Raw genomic sequence first — 19,269 nt, forward strand, 5'->3', positions numbered from 1 at the left:
AAGCAGCAATATATTACATGTATATACTTAGAGGTTTATATATCTGTTAGCACATAGACTTGTATTAGGAAGAGTCAAAACTCCACAGGCAGCAGTGTAATGAATATTTCCTTCCCTGTTTATACGATTTATTGGCATTTTTTTTTAGTTTTGGGTAGAATAGGGATAGTTAGTCCTCATGAAAATTGCAAATGTTGTCTGTGTCCTCGCTGAATCCGTCTGTGTCCTGGTGAATAATGTCACGAAGGAAAAATCCAACACCTGCACAGTGCAAGATCGGGTGACATGCCAAAAAGACCAAAGAATGAAGATGGAGGCGCCCAGCGCTTCCTCAGCTCCGGGACAAAGAGGAATTCCAGGACAAAACATGAAGAACCAGCACCATCGAGGGATCTGCAGGATTAAAGGTAAGGGTTTTTTTTTTTGGTTTAGTTGCGCTTTAAAGCATAAGTAAACCCAAAACAATAAAATCACACCTACCTTCAATTCTACAGATCAGTTTGTCCGTCAGGAGGTTTCTTCCATTAGATTCTGCATCGTCCCTGTATCCATCCTCAGCCTGGCACCATATAGATAATTGACAGGGTCAAGGCCTGCAGTCATCGCACTTCAATCAGTACAGTGATTGCTCCAATATTTCTGTGATTTCCATATCAGTTTGTGTTTTGATAGTAGAAGTAGTTGAGAAACACATTACTTGTTATCTATTTACCACTACTTTCTATATTTCTGTAATAATGTGTTTCTTTCTCTTGTTTGCATAGGTTCAAGTTCTGGGGCAGTAGATGAGATGCTTGATGCAGAAAACAAACGACTTGCAGATAATCTTTCCACAAAAGTAACACGGCTTAAATCTGTGAGTAAATAAAGAATAATATGTAAAAATGATGTTACAGACTTTACTATAGTGTCAACAAATCCCATCCGTTGCACATAGCAGCCAGTGAGGTTTCAGGAAACTGGGATCTGGGTGGTGTGGATAACTGCTTTGGTTGTGTTTCACTTTGTAATGCGTAAAATCATCTCCATCAAGTCTGGGGACTTTGTCATTTCAACAAACATTAAGGGCTAGAAAAGACCGGAGGGGAGGCTGTCTCATACCCCTGAACCATGGACGCCCATAGAGAATGGATGAGGATGTCAATGAGCAGCTCAGTACCACCAGTCATAAAATGTTCGAACACTGCAGAGTGGACAGACTAGTGACTGACAATTATCCATCTGCTGGGAGCTGCTTTTGTGGTCACTTTGTGGTTTTTAATATTAAAGTATAGAAATCAAGGAAATAAGAAAAATTATTTCCCCTTTCCTAGGTTTTGCATTAGTATAGGTAGCTGCCCCCTTTGTAAATGTTCAGAAACTATGAATGAAGACAGAAAAGCAGGGGTTTTCTTTGCGGCAAATAAAGATTCACTGTATTATTCACAATATTAAGTTTTCCAACAGTTACATATATACAACATATACTATAAAGTGATCCGGGATGGGCGAATATCTCCCATATTCATTTATTGTATATATGTTACTGTTGGAAAACTTATTATTGAGAATAATACACTGAATCTTTATTTGCCGCAAAAAAACCCCTGCTTTTCTGTCTTCATTCATATTTTCTAGAAATCACATTGTGTACTATCTGCTATATGTCTGGTAGAAAAAGAGAAAGGTCTTCTAGAAAGCTGTGGTATACAAATGCAACGTTAAGAAATTGCAACAAATATCACCACTGTCCATATGAGTCTAGAGCTGTAAATAAATCTGCGTCTAATATGTCCTTCTTTTCAGTAACAACCACTAGTGTCCTCAAAAGCATAATGTAATACGTACCTCTCTCATTTCAGCTTGCATTGGATATCGACAGGGAAGCTGACGACCATAACATGTATTTGGATGGAATGGTAAGATTGTGATCTTCAGCTCCCTTTTCACTGTTTGTACTCTTGTGTTGCTAGGAAATGGTTTTATTTTTGTGGTCGGTTCTGGCTCCTGATAAATGTGATATCTGTCACATGCAGCAATATTCTGTTTGTCAAAAATATGCACACCTTCCAATGGACTGAGCTACGTTCAGGAGCACAAATAAAGATCTGTTATGTTCTACTAACATGCAAGTTGTTGTGCTTTAACTTCCAGCCAGCTTTTCTGCTGCTGTAGAGGCTGCAGTATGCTGCTATTATACTCATTTGGTGAAGATGATTAAAATGTTTTGTCTTCGCTTCCAACACTCAAAGTGCTGTTCAGCTCTATTGAGAGAGGGGGTGACTGGTGGGCACCCCACCTTTCCCATAGTAAATTACAGTCTTTGTCATTGTTCCATATTTTGTGATTCACCATGGCAGGTTGCTAATACTTCAAATTTATATAATGTCAGATGCCCATAAAAACTCTCTTCAGGGAGCATACTTATTTTTAGTTAATCTGTGACATGAGTCCTAGAAATGTGTGGTAGACAAGTGGCAGTGGGACTGCAGAATGTGTCGGACCTTGGATAGGACATCACTTGGGAAATGTCTTTAAATTTAATCAAACGGTAATGGAGATTAAGTTGCTGTGCATGAAAGCCCAGATCCATTTTTTTTCCCTCTTCCCTATATATTTTCTCTCTTTTCCACAGTGACCCCTGTCAAACACTTGCACTGGGATCCATAGAGCTGTAACTAGGCCACTGGAGCCAAGAGTAAAAGTTTCCAGTTAATTCTGACTAAAATTCTAAAGTAGAAAAGTTGTCCAAAAAAGTTGCAGCTGGAATAGCAATGAACTCGATAGTTCAGATGCTGTACAATGATGTATCTTCTCTTTTAGGATTCAGACTTCATGAGCGTGACTGGTCTTTTAAGTGGCAGCGTCAAGCGTTTCACAGGAATGGCTCGTTCTGGCAAAGATAATCGCAAACTCTTGTGTTACGTTTCAGTTGGCCTTGTAGGATTGTTCTTTTTACTCTATTTTTTAGTTTCCAGAGCTAGTACGTGATGGATAATACCCCTTCATACAAAAGACATTCCTCATTCACACCGCCCTGTGACCCAGGGGCAGGAAGATGTTATGTGACCTGTCAGCCAGGCTGTTGAAACTTGGCATTTCCAGAAATTTCTTGGACACTTTCTTTCCTGATCAATTCAGTCCTAAACATGTGACCAAAAATATCATCCAGATGCATTTGGTCAATATCAAGTTTGGTGGAAAATTTGCAGCTCCAAATCTTTCCTTGGAAAAAGCCTCAAAATATGGACTGAGGGTGATATAAACCACAGTTGTTGCTTAATAGTTCTATGCCTCTTGCTCTCAGCATTATCAAAATAATATCAACCACTTGGTGTTATTAAACATTAATAAATGATATTGCTCAACGAGAAAAATATAAAGGTCTGCAATTCCAATGCTGCTTTTGCATATTCCAGTTTCCTTGCTGTCATGATAATTCTCTATGATTAGTACTTTCTGAGCCACTGATAGGGAACCATATGCAAAACAGAATTTCCAATTCACCAGATACAAACTTATTTCTGGACAGTAAGTTTGAAAGCAAAAAATCAGCCTTACAGGCAACTAGCACTTTACGAAGATTTGGCAGTCCGTGTATTTTTTTCTAGAAAAGTAAGATTTTAGTCACATCTTCTTCAGCAGGAAATGGGAGCATAAATAGATTAATATAGTCCATAAGGAAGCGTTTTACTGTAATTGCAAATACATTTATTAAACTTAATAACCTAAGTTGCTTGTATATGTGATTTTTTTTCTTCTGTGATTTATCATTATGTACTAGAGCTTCCTGATGGGAGGTAGTGTTTACTTGAGGAAGCGGTGGGCCACAGGTGTACATGTGGCAGCAACCAAAAGTCAAAGCCATCTTCTTGTCCACTAACCCGACTCTCTTCTCTACAATCGCAAGTCGGTCAAGTACTGGAATGATAATGATCTTTATCTGCCTCAGTTTTACTTCTTAGTAACCGCTCCCCACTCTCACCGTGTGACTGGACAGACAGAAGCAGCACACTGATTAGCTCACTGTTATGTCACTCTGTTCTCTACTATCAACAGGTTCCTGGCACTGCATGCAAGAGGTTCATATTATAATAAATTAGGTAGATAATATTATGTTACATTGACTTATACTGTATATAATGAATTTACAAAAAATAGACCAATCCAAATGATTTATTATTTGCATCTGTTACTGAAATACTAAATCATTAAAAATATATGAAAGTGCAGTTTTTTTTATAGAACATTTTCAAACTCCTTTACAATTTTCTCTGTTCTTAATGTAATGTTTTCCTGTGGGTCTTTTTTGTTTTTTATAGTCAAATCACTTTTTAGTTTTGTGTGTTTAATGTTTCTCCTAAAAGTTTTCCAGATTAATTGAGCCAACAATAATGTTGGAAACACCATCCTTGTCTCTAGGTGCAGCTATTATTTCAACACTTAATTCTGTTTTTATGTGCCAATTTCAGTTTAACTTCTAAAAACTCATTTAATACATAATCCTATTTTACCCTTGAGCCATATCTGATCAAGATGCCTCTAATAACACATTTTAATGTTTCCCCTAAGACATGTTATAAAGCATTGATCGCTTTGCTTTCTACACCTCTTGCTTAATTATTTCATTCACAAGGAACTAATAATCTTTCATACAGGGGCCATCAGTCCTATTTTAGAACTGGGAATAACTTTATCTCAATTATGTTATTTAGTACTGTTGTTGGGTAAACAAAATATGTTCATGATTAAAGCAAACCGTTTCTGAGCCCATGCAGACCAGATCAACAGGTTCAACTTACCAGCAGATTCACCACCAGCATATTCTCTTCCCACCTTTGATCCCCTAATGCTCCATTCAGTTACCAGGAGCAAAGTGTAATAGCAAGCCCTTTTTGGGTATGAGAGGGGCATGCGACTCCCTCCCCTGGCTTCTTTTTGGTAAGTTGTCAGGCTCTCATTTTTTATTGCATTTATTTATTCTATTCTTTAGCTCCATATTGCAAGCAGCTGGGCTTCTAATAATATTATTTTGCCCTGCCACCCTTACCAATTGCATGCATAAAAATAAAACCACCTAAATGCCCCATTTACCCACCAAACTTATCTGTCTCTATATCTGGATATCTGATTTAAAATTATATTGTCACTTTGCTCATTCAGAGCAAAGTGGCTGTGTCTGTGCAAAGCTGCCTCCTGACTGAGGGATACTCAGCACTCTAGTACTCCCCCGCTAGGCTTTTCTGTAATCTAGCCAATAAATATTCTTAGGGCTTCCACTGACCTGCTCTCAAGATGCAAGTGATATTACCACTCACTCTAGGCACTGGGTGTTTGGGTAATAATTTTGATGGAGAAAAGATCAGCAAGGGTAAGCTCGAGAGGAAAGCATCAATGGATTCAGGGGACTCGGTTGCAGGCATTCTCACAAAAAGAAAATTCCAGCCCTTAATTATTCTTTTAATCTTAAAAGTGCTGTTTTAGTAAATTATACATTCCTGGGTAAACTTTTAGCTTATAGCTTAACATAAAAATGTTCCAATTTACAAATTTGTGATCTGGCAGTTTTATTGCAAAAAGGAATAGGTGATGTCCCTTTTACAATAAGGATTCTTACCTGCCTCATCACTCCAGCCAAAACTCTGTGAACTAAGGCTCCGAGTGAACTCCTTTCTGCATGGGAGTTACATCATTTTAGACCAACCAATCAAGATGAAGGACGTAGATGACAGCACATTGTGATGGAACGCAGACAGGTGAGTATGGCATGCTTTAGTTCCACTTTAAAACCTAACACTACCTATGTGATCCTATTTTCTGTGTGATCCTTCTCAGTACATAAATGGATAGGGAATCTTTTCAAAAAGGACACACACAAAAGAAAGCACATTATTAGCACAGCAAGGGGGGTAAGAACATCTCTTCAACTAATGACCACCCCCAACATTTTTTTTTGGGTGTCACAGGAACAGCAAGTGATGGAATTGCCACAATAACATAACAGACAGAAAAAATTCTTGATGCAAGGTATAGTGCAGGTTAGTGGTTTACAGACAGTCTTCTGGTCCAGATGCTTGTAAATGTAATTCTAAAAGCTTTGGTGGTCATCATTCACCTCTGTATGTAGCGATGTTGCAGTCAGTCTCATGTATGCATACTTCATGTAGCAGTCCTGGTGGAATTTTCTCCAGAAGGCCATCCCAAATGAAAACAGTCAAGTTCTCCACGGAACTGTAGTAAAAAAGATATGCCCATATTTATCAAATAACTTGCTGAACTGTAATCATATCAATGCAAGTAAAACCACATCTGTTACAACAGTTCATTTAATCCGATTTGATTTTTTGCCCTCTTGCCATGCCAGTCATTGGCAGTAGCTGAAGGCAATACCCAGTATTTCAGAGTACTAGAGAAGCATATATCTTGCAGTGTTGGGTAAAAAAGCGGTCAATAACTTGTACAATGGAAGAGTCAAGGGATATACACAGGGCTTTTCCTTTATTCCTGGAGGCTGAACAACTAATTTTTGTGAAATTGTCCTTTAATAAACCCCCCAACTGAAGGTGTTCTGGGGTAATACTTTTCTACACACCCGATTGATCTAACCTCCATAGCCCAGGTTCATTTATCTTTATTTTGTGTATGCATCTCACAGTCTCTTTCATTACTATGGGTTGCCATACTCATGGCAGCCTGCAGCAATCCCTCAGATTACACCATACATATGTCGCCGAGAGGCTGGTAGCACTTCCGAGAAAACATCATTGGATCAGGCCGGTATTATCCTAGGTGGGATGCACTAAGGGGCCTGGAAAGATTTATCAATGGACAACTTTACCAAGAGTGTCTTTAAGGGAGCAATAGAAATGAGCCTAAGCATAGGTATACATACTATAAACACGGTCAGATCAAGAGGAGCCGATGCCTAAAATCAGGAGCAGAGGAACAGGGTAAACCTAATCATACCCCTGGAATCCTTCTACCACTGCCTATTTTCTTTTTCATTTTTTTTGTAATAGCTATTTATTGTTGAGTGCTCATGATTGAATTGCTAAAGTTAACAAAGCTTTACCTTACTTATTGGTGTAAGTGATTTGTTCCTTACAAATAATAAACTACTTTGAAGTGAACAGCCAGAATCCATTTTTTAAATCAGCAGCACTGTGTAAATTTTAAATATGTATTCTTTGATGTGGTATTGAATGTTGTGAGAACAGTCGTGTTTATATTGTTCTATTTACTTTAGGTCATCATTGCTGTTCTTGATACCCATCAGGTATTAATCCTTGCAATTAAGAGCAGCCATCTGCCAACTGGATGAACTATTTGAATGTAGCTGCAAATAACCACAGTGCAAATGTGACTGTATGAGCTTTATGACTAAGCACCATAGCACAAAATACGTCACCGTCTTTGCTGTAAGATGCTTATTTCAATAAAGTCTTCTAATGCTCTACCCCAATATATGGGTGCTGTCTGTTAGACTGCAAATAGCAATAGCAAGGGCCATCAACCTAAATGTTTCTCAATGTAACAGATCAAATTTATAATACCCCCCCCTTTAGGCTGTGTATTACCAGTAACTTACCTGACAACATTTTTAAAGTATGGAACATCCTGATCCAAATTTTTATGATCCAATTGAACCATAATAACATCCTACAAAATAATTAAAAGAATTCATTAAACATTTAGGAATTTAATAGCATATTATTCCAGACCCAAATATTTTTTTCAAACGCTATGTATTTACTCAATTTCTTGCATTCTGCTTACTGTTATATAAAAAAAAAAAGGAAACTTAGAACGAGATGGACAGAAATATAAATCCTTTGGCAGGTAAAGTTGTTTTTATATATGTAGCCATTTGTGTATGCATTTGTTATTCCAGAATTCAGATTTAAAGTCATGTTCCCACAATGCAAAAATATTGACTCCAACCTAAAAATAAAACATTTATGAATAACATTCTATTATAGAATTAAAGAATCAATAAACCATCTTTTTCATGTATATATCTTCCACCAACAACCTCATGGCAAACTGATTACCTCCATATGCTTCTTCAGATCGGTGAGGTTCATCACCATTCCAGTGACAGGGTCTATCTGTGGGATAAAATTATAAATCAGTTGCTGATTTTGGTATGGAGCTTTATGATCCCTTTAATCCCTCCTGTACATAACCTGTATGGTCTAAAGCTCTACCCCATGGAAGATACACTTTTATCAGTAAACCTGGGTGATCCAGCAAACCTGGAATGGCTTTCCTAAAAGTCATTAGCTATTTGTTTGCAAATGTTTTTAATCCTGGACAAAATTCTTTCCAGGTTTGCTGGATCACCCACTGATGAGCCTATCCTCTCCAGAGCTTTCGTAAATTAGGTCCATTGTGTGCCAAAGGCACAACTCTACTACATGGCAAATGTATTAATGTAAGACATAAAATCAATAATAATTTGTGTTGGGGAAGGAGAACACCTACAGAAAATCTTGGCAACCATTGGAAGAACACACAAAATCCATAGAGATAGTCTCTTTGGGGGGTCCACCCATATCCTAATGCTAACTTGTAAATAAATCTCAAAAGCAAAAGTGGGCTACTTATGTAGGTTTGTCCTCATTATGTTGACAGTGATAACCCATCAAGCGGTCTTCGGCTACCCAGTAAACGTTAGCACATAATACACTATCTACTATTCTTTGCCTCCTTAAATTGATATTTATGAATTAGATTCCTATTATATAAAGTTTAGGAATGCTTGTGGTAAAAGTAGAAGCTCAGTTCTACATTTTGGGTTAAATAGAGATCAACCAACCTGCAGAACAGGACAGACTACACTCAATAGATGTGCAGATTTTTCCTGGCCAATAACTATCCCATATACTCTTACACTAAATCCAATATAGGGCACATAGGAAACAATTACCATGCATTCTCTATGAATATAGGCAAGACTATCTGATGGGTGCTACAGGAAACTCTGCTAAAAAGCCAAGCTCAGTTTGTCACATGTGCCTTGGACATAAAAACATTCCAATTGCAGAAACCCGGGCAACTCTGAATACTGAACACTCAATGCCCTCTACTAACCCTAACTTTTTTGATATAGGTATTAGGTACTAAATGTAAATAGCATTAGATCTAAATGTAAAATAAGCTTGATGTTTTATCATTTATTTTATACTTCCACTCACAAGCATCAGAATGTTACGCATACAGAAATATATATTAGACGCTTACCTTACCCCGCACTGTGACAATCACTAGAAAGAACACAAACAAGTTTAGGTTAGTTACACAATCCATGCAGTTCTATTGCTAACAGATGCAAGCTGTTATATTCCAGCAGGATATTTAACATCATTTGGAAACAGTCCCCAGGAATCTGTGCGTGTAAACCCTGGGGCCTACGACATTTACTGCAAAATGATATAATCTCCTTACACAACTGTTTCCACCCAGAAATAATTCTATTATATCAATTTAATCAATTTGTTACAGACAGATTCTAAATCATCAGGCAGTAATTTATCTGCTCAAACTGTAGTTCTGCTTCTCTGTGTCATTTATAAAAGTTACAATGATTTCCTGATTTACTTTGCTCTAAGGAAATACATCTCTTGTACAAAAGCTAAAAAAGAAAAGCTTTAAGAAAAAAACCTGATGAAGAATTGTACAAGTAGTCCCCGAATTACATACGAGATAGGGACTGTAGGTTTGTTTTTAAGTTGAATTTGTATTTAAGTCGGAACAGTTACATTATTTTAATAAATGCAATTAGAACAGATGTTTGTCTCAACATATTATTAGGCAGCGTGGTGTCAGATACTGTATAAAATCCTCACTGTGAGTTATTCACAAACAAAGCAAAAAAAAATCTTTATGAAGCCTAGACATTCATTAACTTCTAGAGCAAGCTGTGCTTTGATATGCAAAAAGAAACAACTGCAGAGTTTGTCGTGGTCATTAAAGTGTTACAAGAGGCTGCAGAAAGAGCTCAACCCCCTAAGATCACCCACAACCTCAGCTGTGTTTAGAAAAATATTTCTCCTGTAAGTCATGCAAATGCCTGTCCCCCCTTTAAGCCTCCCTTCTCTACACAGGGAAGCCCTGTTCATATCTAGAAGGCGTATGTACCGGTATGTCGGATGTCCTTAACCCAGGCACTACCTATACTCATTACAATTTGAACAGATATAAAGGACTTAAAAAACTTTATATGCAGACACAGCAAAATTTGTCTGTCATTTGTCTGTCAAATTTGTCAGGGCTTATTTGTTCATATTGTCCTTGGAAATGACCACTAGAAGTAATCAAGTGCCATGCAGGTTGTGGAAGGCCAAAGCGGAAGGCGTCCTGCTGCGTCCTCCTTTTTTAGAAACGGCAAGCAGCATTCACTTTGTGATCTCTCAGAACAAATCACTGAATTAGGCTACGTGTACACGTCAGATGATTCTGGTCCGATATAAGCCTCTGATATCGAGCGAGAATCTGGCGTGGGTACAGCGCTCGTCATCGGGACGACTGTCCTGGCGGATCCACTTACGACCAATGATTGTACGGAATGTGAAGGGGAGAGAACGCAGCAGGGTGTCACTCTGTCTTTCTCCCCCCTCCCCTCTCCATAGAGCAGAACGTGCTGTATTTACAGCGTTTGTCCATGCATCGTGCAGTCTTTTGTCGTTGGAAAGGATCGTGAAAGATCCTTTCCAACGGCAATTATTGCACGTGTGTACCCAGCCCTAGGAAAAGCTGTACAGATGCTAGATTTTAGAACAAGCATCTAAAACATTTATCTTGGTTCACAAAAATGTAGCACCTGTATGTAGCAATTATAAAAATGTATTATTATTCTGTCCTCTAAGCCAGCACCCCTCTTTACAATTTCTAAACGCTGCACAGGAACAGGGCGGTGTTACAGTACATTTATCTCCCCCAAGCCTGTATTTCTGGTCGGCCAAAGGATCAAATGCTGAATTTTCTTACAATCTAATTGTTTAACCTCCCTAGAGGTAACCCTGAGTGTGACTCGGGGTAGAAAAGAGTTGCTAAAAGCGGTAACCCTGAGTCACACTAGGGTTAGGGAAAACATTGGATTTATAGAACATTCAAGAACACTTATTTTACAGTATATATAACAGTATGAGTATAATATGTATTTTTTTTTTTAAATTAAAAAAACTTTTTTTTTTAAATTAAAAAAACTTTTTTTTTATTATATAGATTTTTTTAATTTATTGAATTTTTTTTTACATGATTTTGTGTTCAAACTTTATTATACTCATACTAATTTATTATACTTTAAAATACATTTTCATGAAAAACAATGTACCCCTTTTAGACATATAAAACCGGAAAGAAATGAACCGCTAGGGAGGTTAATCAGACTGAAACTCTTATCAGAAGTTAAAAAAATGTTCCTGAAGCAGATGCATACAAGAGAAGTGGTCATATTTAGGTTTCATTCTGTTGTATTGCTGCTTTGAGTAGCTAAGGGGGGAATTTAGGACCCAGCTGTAACCTTGTGATAAATATGTTGCATAATCTAACTGTTCCTGTTTATCATTTTCCTGTTGATGAATTGATGAAACTGAATACATTCCGTGTGTATTAAAACAAAAAGTTTATGGGCACATGGAGATGGTGGAAGAATAATTTAAGAGAATCTTTTACATCTTACATCATCATATGTCCATAGGGTTTTATAACTGGGATATGTTTATTTCCCCAGTGGTTGAACTTGATGAACTTATGTCTTTTTTCAACCTGACTATGTAACTATATATGTAATAACGCAGGAAGTAATGATGTTTCTGGGTTACGTGTTTTTTTTTGAACATTTTCAATATTTAAAAGAGGACTTTTCCACTGAACAATTAGGGTACATTCAGACCTGCTTTGGGATTGAGCGCATCCCTCTCACAAGCACTGTTTATTAAGATCCAGGATCTGTAGACTTGTCAGCAGGCGGCAGTGAGCAGTACCAGTACTGTACCGTATTTGTTCCCTATGGAGCTGCCTTTATTACGTTTTCTGGCACAAGGAAGCGGTAAACGCAACCTTATCATCCTTGTGAACATAGGCTTAGGATGAGTTTTCATAAATGCTTGATCAAAAACTTGCTGGCCTAACATATGACAACGGAAGGTCCAGTGTCTACTTTCACTGCATGGACATAACACAAGTGTATATACAAGCAATATAAAGTTATTTTGTCATCTCTCTGACCTTTGTAATTGTGACCATGTCCATTTGGGTTGTTACATTTTCCAAAGATATTGCTATTTTCCTCATCACTCAAGGATTTGCTGCAACAAAGCAAGGAGAAGGACATTAGCATGACAGACATGATAGTAGGTTACATGTCAAGGAAGTATTCACAACAAATCATGCTTTCTTAGATGCACTGCTGTCTTCTCTTTTGATAAAGGAGCAATAAAGTCAAAACATAAAATGAGCCCTTGATATGAATACAAACAGCAAAGCCTATCAATGTAGAATATTTTGTTTGAAATCAGGTGACCCTGGAAGTGGGGTACTGCTTGTTCGTCCCCCCCTTTACATAGAACATAATGGCACTGTGTGTACAGAACTCATTTGTTCATTTATCTAAAAATATTCATGAAAGATAGTTTCCAGTGACAACCATCTGACGTCTATTAGATGTTTCTATGGGCTTTACACAGATCTCAAATTTAACTAAACAAAGTGAACTTTGAGACTTTACACCGTCACAGTGTTTACTGGAGAGCATTGGTAGGTTGCTGAATTCCTAAAAAAAGGTCTAAGGTCCAATGTTTCCCAAGCAGGGTTCCTCCAGAGATTGCTAGGGGTTCCTATGAGCAGTTTGTGCCTCTCAGATCAGTTTAGGTGACACCAATGATATTTTCAGCTATCTATAGGGGTGATATTTTTTCACACTGGCCAGCAATGTAAGAAGCATTCTTCCCCATTAGCTACCATACTAATATAATCTGAGTTGTGGATAAAATAATTATAGAATGGGTTCCCTGAAGATCTGAAAAATTTCAAGGAGTTCACCAATGTTAAAAAAAAAGTCGATTTAACCCCCCTAGCGGTAATTCTGAGTGTGACTTGGGGTGGATTTTCCATGCAAAAAGTGGTAATCTCGAGTCACACTTGGGGTCGCTAAAAAGATTTAAAAATACCCACTTACCATGTTCCTCCCGACGTCCTCCCCCAGCGTCCTGCTGGTCCCTGTAGGTCTTTGGGACACGTCTTCTCCCTCTGATCTCCAGCCGGCAAATGCAGAGACGATCTCTGGGGTTTCCCAGTGACGTCAGTGCATGTGTCAGTGTTGTGGATTCAGTACAATATAGCTGTATTGAGTCCAATACAAAGAAATCTTGATATAATATATATGTAATTATATATTATACATGCTACTGTACCGTTATCTTACATGTATCACTATTTTTTTATGTTAACAGATTTTTGTGTTTTTTTTTTAAAGTTTAATATTAAATTTATTAAATATTGGACATATTTCGGTGAGTTATGCCTAAGAATTTTAGGCCTACAATGTAAAATAAAATTCCATGCAAAAAAATGTAACACTTTTTGCGTGGAAATACAGACAGAATTAGAATGTCAGGGGGGTTAAGGTGTATATCTGTTTTATTAGGATATTTTCTTCTAGCCTGAGCATATCAGCACAGACTTATAAGACTGATTAAATTGGAAACATTTACAGTAAGCATGTATAGGCAGCTTATACTCTATTCTAAGTTCACCACCCTAAGAAAGTAAAGCCATACTTTAAACATGGGACAGCAGGGGAAATATTTGCTAGAATACTAAAGAGGTGCATGGGGAGGTAAGTGGTTATCATTGCATGCTATACTAAGAGGTAGGTAATGCAGTGCAATATATGCACCATTTGTGAGTCCCAGCACTGATCACAGCTGTATTATTAAATATAACAATATCCATCTAGCTGTGTTTAAATCACAAAACAACAATTTCCTGCATCTTGTAGAACAATCACTGCACAATCAAAATATCTGCATCTGCCATAAAAGAATAAATCAGACTTCCTGGACTATGTAGTTCACCAGCAGCTGAAGACTCATGGAATATTTAATGTACAGCGCTGCATATTATGTTGGCGCTATATAAATCCTGTTTATTAATATTTCATATAGGGGGGCCTCTGACAGCTGTGCCAGGCTGATCATAAAAAGGAAACACAATCTGAATGGGCACATTGATATCTCCAGCATCAGAGGTGGGTGGACCTTTAATGATTTACTTAGCAAGTGTTTGATGTGCAGCCACCTACAGGCTGAGCTCATATAATGATAGTAGGCGGATAGCACTCTGCTGTAAGCCAGATACTCACCAATGCAGCCGGTGACTGGCACTGAACCATGTGGACCGGGAGAGCTCTATGGTCCTGGCTCGCTGCTGCTCCTTCGCACCGTTCCCGTTCTGCATTGTGCGATGATAATCACAACCCGACCTCTGACGTCTCGCTGCTCCTCTTATGTTGTTCAGCAGTCAGCTGCTCAGACACGCCCACAGCCGGAAACATTGGATGTGATTGGCTCAGAGCTGATCCAGTGACATCATAATTACCTCCCCCAGGAATGACTATCTGTGAATAGGTTTATTCCACATGTCCTGCAGGAAAAGATTCACTAACATTGCAAAAACAAAAATGAATAATGTGCATGTGATACTCATGGTGATGATATTCAGTGTATGAATTTCTTTATAACGTTGAAATACATACTTTATTATTTTAATATTATTATGAAACAGGATTTTTATAGCACCAACACATTACGCAGCACTGTACAATAAATAGGGGTTGCAAATGACAAACAGATACAGACAGTGACACAGGGGAAAAGGACTCTGCCCCCGAAGAGCTTACAATCTATTAGGTGGGGGAAGTATCACACAATAGGAGGGTGGATATGTAGTGCTGGGAAGTAGTGACGGGTAGGAAGATGGGTAGGCAGGTTTGAAAAATTGGGTTTTGAGTGCTCTTTAAAATGAGCTGAAAATAGGAGCAAGCCAAATAGGACGAGTAAGACCATTCCAGAGTATTGGGGCAGCTCTAGAAAAGTCTTGGAGCTGTGCGTGTGATGATGTTATGAGTGAGGAAGTCATTAGTAGGTCATTGGGGGAGCCAGGAGAGTGGTTGGGGAAGTATTTTTATACTTTTCATCACATTTACTATAGTTAGCAAGTGCCCTAGATCTTTGAGGATATTCCTGGGAATTTGGATACCATCCTATGGTTCCTGCCTTTCACCAGGTTCAAGGATAACATGGCAGCGGATGCCAAGTGCTGGATTGGCACAGGATCAGATTTTTGTACCTCCAGTGATGAAGATGTATAGAGCTACCAAATCCCAATCTCGTTCCAGGTGTCTAACCTTCCCCCTCCCCCCTCCTGCCTGGAGCCTAACCTGAACCCTTTCTGTCCCCCACCCAATCTTAACCCCACTTACTGCCCAGTGCTTAAACTAAATCCTTCCAGCTTAAACCAAATGCCCCCTTCCTGTCCATTGCCTAAACTAAACCCTTCCTGCTTTCCATTGAATTACATACTCCCTTCCTGCCCATTGCCCACACTAAACTTCCAAACTGCCCGGAACCTAAACTAAACCCTTACAGGCTGCCACCTAACCTTAAAACCCCTTTCTACCCTGTCCCTAATCGTAACCTGTCCTGCTCACTGCCTGACTTCAACCCCCTGCTGCCAGCCCTTGTTGGCTGAGAAGGGCTCAGTGGCACACTTTGCACCCCCTATATCCACACCTGCGTTTGGCCACAACTCCCATACTTCACTTCATTTTCAACATTTTTGACCTGTGTCCTTCAAAATAATTCATCTGCCTATTTTAAAATGTGAAAACATGACATGGAGACTAAACTGTACAACGACACAGGATTTTGATATAGTTTATAATTCTGCCAGGGGACCTTACATTGATATTTTTTTATGCAAATTGTGAAACTAATTTATTTTAGGACACTTGCTTACGTGCAATGACTGTTGGTATTATAATCTGCCCCAACCAATCACTGGCCTTTTTGCTGGACACCTTGGTCTGCGTACACATGTAAATAAAAATAAAAAGGCGTGTGAAACTTAAAAACAATATTAAATGCAGTCACATAAATGTATATAATAAATACATATACCTACATAGACTACATATCAGAATACAATATGATTTTGCAATAGTGGTTTAAGAAACATTAGGAGGTAGGGGCCCCATAATGTCTATGTGCATTTGCATACTTGCACATTGTAGAGAGAAGCACACATCCAAACTCATCATGTAACTGCCTCCAAGATAAGGTATGTAATGAAAATGAAATTTTTTATTTTAAAATGTAAAGCATGTTAATGTTGGAGGGCAGAGAAGGTATACAAGTCACAGCATAAACATCAGCTTTATTGATGTTTTAAACAAAGATGCAATCATTTGTGTATTTTATATGCAGAAATTTCCAGATTTCTGCTTTAACTGAGTCATTTAAATATGCGTATTACAGTCTGACAGTGGTGGATGTAACCAACAGTGGGCCCTTCTGCAGAACTGACTTGGGGCCCCTGTTGTCTGAGAAGAGTCCAGGGCTCTAGTTCAGCAGCACAATTTGCACCTTCTTTCATTGTCTACAGCACCTATATGGATCTATAGTTCAGTACAAGAAGCAGTGCTAATGGCTTAATGGCATGCAGAAGTAGATACTAATCAAGTGAGTATGGTAACTTGCTAATTAACTTTTTATTTTTTTCTGACTGTCAATATAACCCTTCAGCAGCATGTTTAGCTCAGCACATAGGATTCTAAGGAGCACAGCTATATACATGGCCCCAGGAACTGTAACAAGGCCATATTCAGATTTCTATGCTACCTTGGCATTTCTAATATAACAGAGACAGATACACAGATCATGATTTGAGTGGTCATTAGTATTGTAGAAGCCATTTATTATATTAGCTGTCAGTGGCGATAAACTTTTTTTTTTAATAAGTGATCAGTTTAAATACCCAAACTAAATTAGTAATTACTGTCCTCTTTCAGTAGAAATTTCCTTGTTGTATTGGTGGTCAGTATAAAGCTCATCATACCACCTATTAACGCATTTACAGAGGCATTTAAAAGCGGCTAAAAATGCTTATAAACACACATAACTTTAATTTTAAAGCAGTCATTTAGAAGTTAAATTTGAAATATGTGGGTTAATGGAAAGATTTTAGGCATTCATAGGTATTGGTGTTTATAAGCATTTATAGTTCGAAATTTGAGTTTATCAGGGTTGTGTAACCATTTGGTCTCTATTGATAAAGCAGTAAATTTGAAATTCACTGAAACATTCTGTGATATAAAATCTTCCAGGTCTATTTGTGTTAATGGCAGTAATTGATTCTCCACCAGGGAACGTAAGATTCACTGATTTATAAATAATCCTTTGTGTGATACAAAGGCACGAGAAACTGGTAAATGATGCATTAGACAACAGTGTAATAGAGAAATATGAGGCACTGGGTGTATTAATTTGGTAGAAGATACTGTGTGTGCTATAAAAGCAAAATGAACTAATAAAATGATGCATATGATGTAATAAAGAGGAATGAGGCACCGTGTGGATGCTTATTAGGCACTGTATGCAATACAATGGCATAAATGGAAAAATATGAACAAAGAGGTAACAAGAACCTACATAAAACATTTTTTTATTATAAAATATATTTTCGTCAGGTTGATTTACTTTCCATAATGCACAAATTAAAGGATCCACCTTTGTGGAATTCAGATACACCTAGGAGCTGGGAAGTGGTATAGTATAGTGCATTAGTGCTGGATTTTGGATCAGAACTTCCTTAAAAGTAAATGCCAAATGAGGCAAAGACTGGATCCATATACAAAATGTCACAAAAAATAATAAGCTATATTATAACTATTATAATTAATAATAACTAACTATAATACATAATCAAAGTAGGTTACCAGATGAATAAGTATAACAGCAATGCAGTAGGAGCTGGTCTAATCATCTGATTTTCACCAGACACAATTTCTCTACAGAGCACAGTATGTCATTGTATTACCATAACTGATCATTGTTATGGGTGTCTACTGTGAAAGAAACACATAATTTGTTTGAAGTATACTAAACTTCACACTACAGGAAATACAGTTATTGACAGACGTGTCCTCAAGAGAGGACTTTTTGCTGTTGGTCTGGGTATTCACATCAATCTAGTTCAGTGTTTCGCAACCAGAGTTCCTCCAGAGGTTATTATTATTATTATTAATAATAATAATAAACAGGATTTATATAGCGCCAACATATTACGCAGCGCTGTACATCAAATAGGGGTTGCAAAGGACAGACAGATAAAGATAGTGACACAGGAGGAGGAGAGGACCCTGCCCAGAAGAGCTTACAATCTAGGGTTTCCTAAACAATGAGAAAATTGAGCCTCAGTGTAAGTGACACCAATGCTCAAGGAACCCCTGGAGGAACCATAGTTTATAATCACTGTTCTATAGGAAAATGGATCATGGTCTTGTACTGGCTATGCCAAAAAATAAAACCTAAACGAGCAATTCCAACCAAACAGGTAATACAAATGAGTTAGGTTGGCCCTCTCCTTCTCCTGTGCCAGTTTCTTCCTCTGATCACATCCTTACTTTGTTTCCTTGGATAACCCCAAATCTATTGAATGTCAGGTCTATATTGAGGTTACTTAGGTGGTATATATAATATTAGTAATATCAAGTTCCTAATAACTGCTAGATTTGTAAGAGCCTCCTGTGTTTTATGGCTGCATGGGTTAATTTGGGTTATACTTTGTTATATTGCAATTTGTTTGATTGTCACATTATTATAAAATCACAGATGACAGGTTATCTTTAACTTATATACCCTATAGCTAAGTTGGTCTAGTAAAGCAAATTTGCCTCTCAATCCTTGCCTCCTACATGGTGTGCAGTCAGTCAACTTGTGAAATTAAAAACATTTATACCTTATTGTTGCCTTGTACACTCACTGGCTGAGTGTTGAGAAATATTACAGTGGTCTGCCAAATGGTCTTCACAGCGCTAGAAATGTCTTCATCTTCATGTTACAGATGATGATATCATTGTGTCAAACACCTAGGATTTTGACAAAGTTCTCCTCAAAGTGCTGAATCATATATTATTACACAGTATTTATATAGCGCTTACAGCGCTTTATAATGTCCCTTGTCATGTCACTAGCTGTGCCTCAAAGGAGCTCACAATCTAATGTCCCT

The 19,269-nt window shown here is 37.9% G+C and overlaps 3 protein-coding genes across 4 annotated transcripts in view; 1 reads left to right on the top strand and 2 right to left on the bottom strand.

Moving 5' to 3' along the window:
• Positions 1 to 3,711, top strand: part of BET1L (Bet1 golgi vesicular membrane trafficking protein like) — a 4,826-nt gene extending 1,115 nt beyond the window's left edge. The window contains exons 1-4 of one of the 2 annotated variants that reach the window (XM_072421758.1): positions 7 to 407; positions 765 to 856; positions 1,842 to 1,898; positions 2,803 to 3,711. In XM_072421758.1, the coding sequence (XP_072277859.1) occupies positions 179 to 407; positions 765 to 856; positions 1,842 to 1,898; positions 2,803 to 2,970 (546 nt within the window). In that variant the 5' untranslated portion in view covers positions 7 to 178 and the 3' untranslated portion in view covers positions 2,971 to 3,711. Of the gene's footprint in view, positions 1 to 6; positions 408 to 764; positions 857 to 1,841; positions 1,899 to 2,802 lie in introns of those variants that run through there. The other variant, XM_072421759.1, reaches the window with a different exon arrangement.
• MRPL23 (mitochondrial ribosomal protein L23) overlaps positions 1 to 19,269 on the bottom strand; it is a 706,510-nt gene that overhangs the window by 481,596 nt on the left and 205,645 nt on the right. The window lies entirely within an intron of this gene.
• Positions 5,999 to 14,515, bottom strand: PTS (6-pyruvoyltetrahydropterin synthase). Its single transcript, XM_072421760.1, has 6 exons — positions 14,345 to 14,515; positions 12,211 to 12,290; positions 9,223 to 9,245; positions 8,031 to 8,087; positions 7,568 to 7,638; positions 5,999 to 6,210 (listed from the first exon to the last, which is right to left on the bottom strand). Exons 1-6 carry the CDS (start codon positions 14,437 to 14,439, stop codon positions 6,087 to 6,089), a joined length of 450 nt encoding a protein of 149 aa, XP_072277861.1. The 5' UTR covers positions 14,440 to 14,515; the 3' UTR covers positions 5,999 to 6,086.

The sequence above is a fragment of the Pyxicephalus adspersus genome, chromosome 9, assembly GCF_032062135.1.
Source record: "Pyxicephalus adspersus chromosome 9, UCB_Pads_2.0, whole genome shotgun sequence".
In the NCBI taxonomy this organism is placed as follows: domain Eukaryota; kingdom Metazoa; phylum Chordata; class Amphibia; order Anura; family Pyxicephalidae; genus Pyxicephalus; species Pyxicephalus adspersus.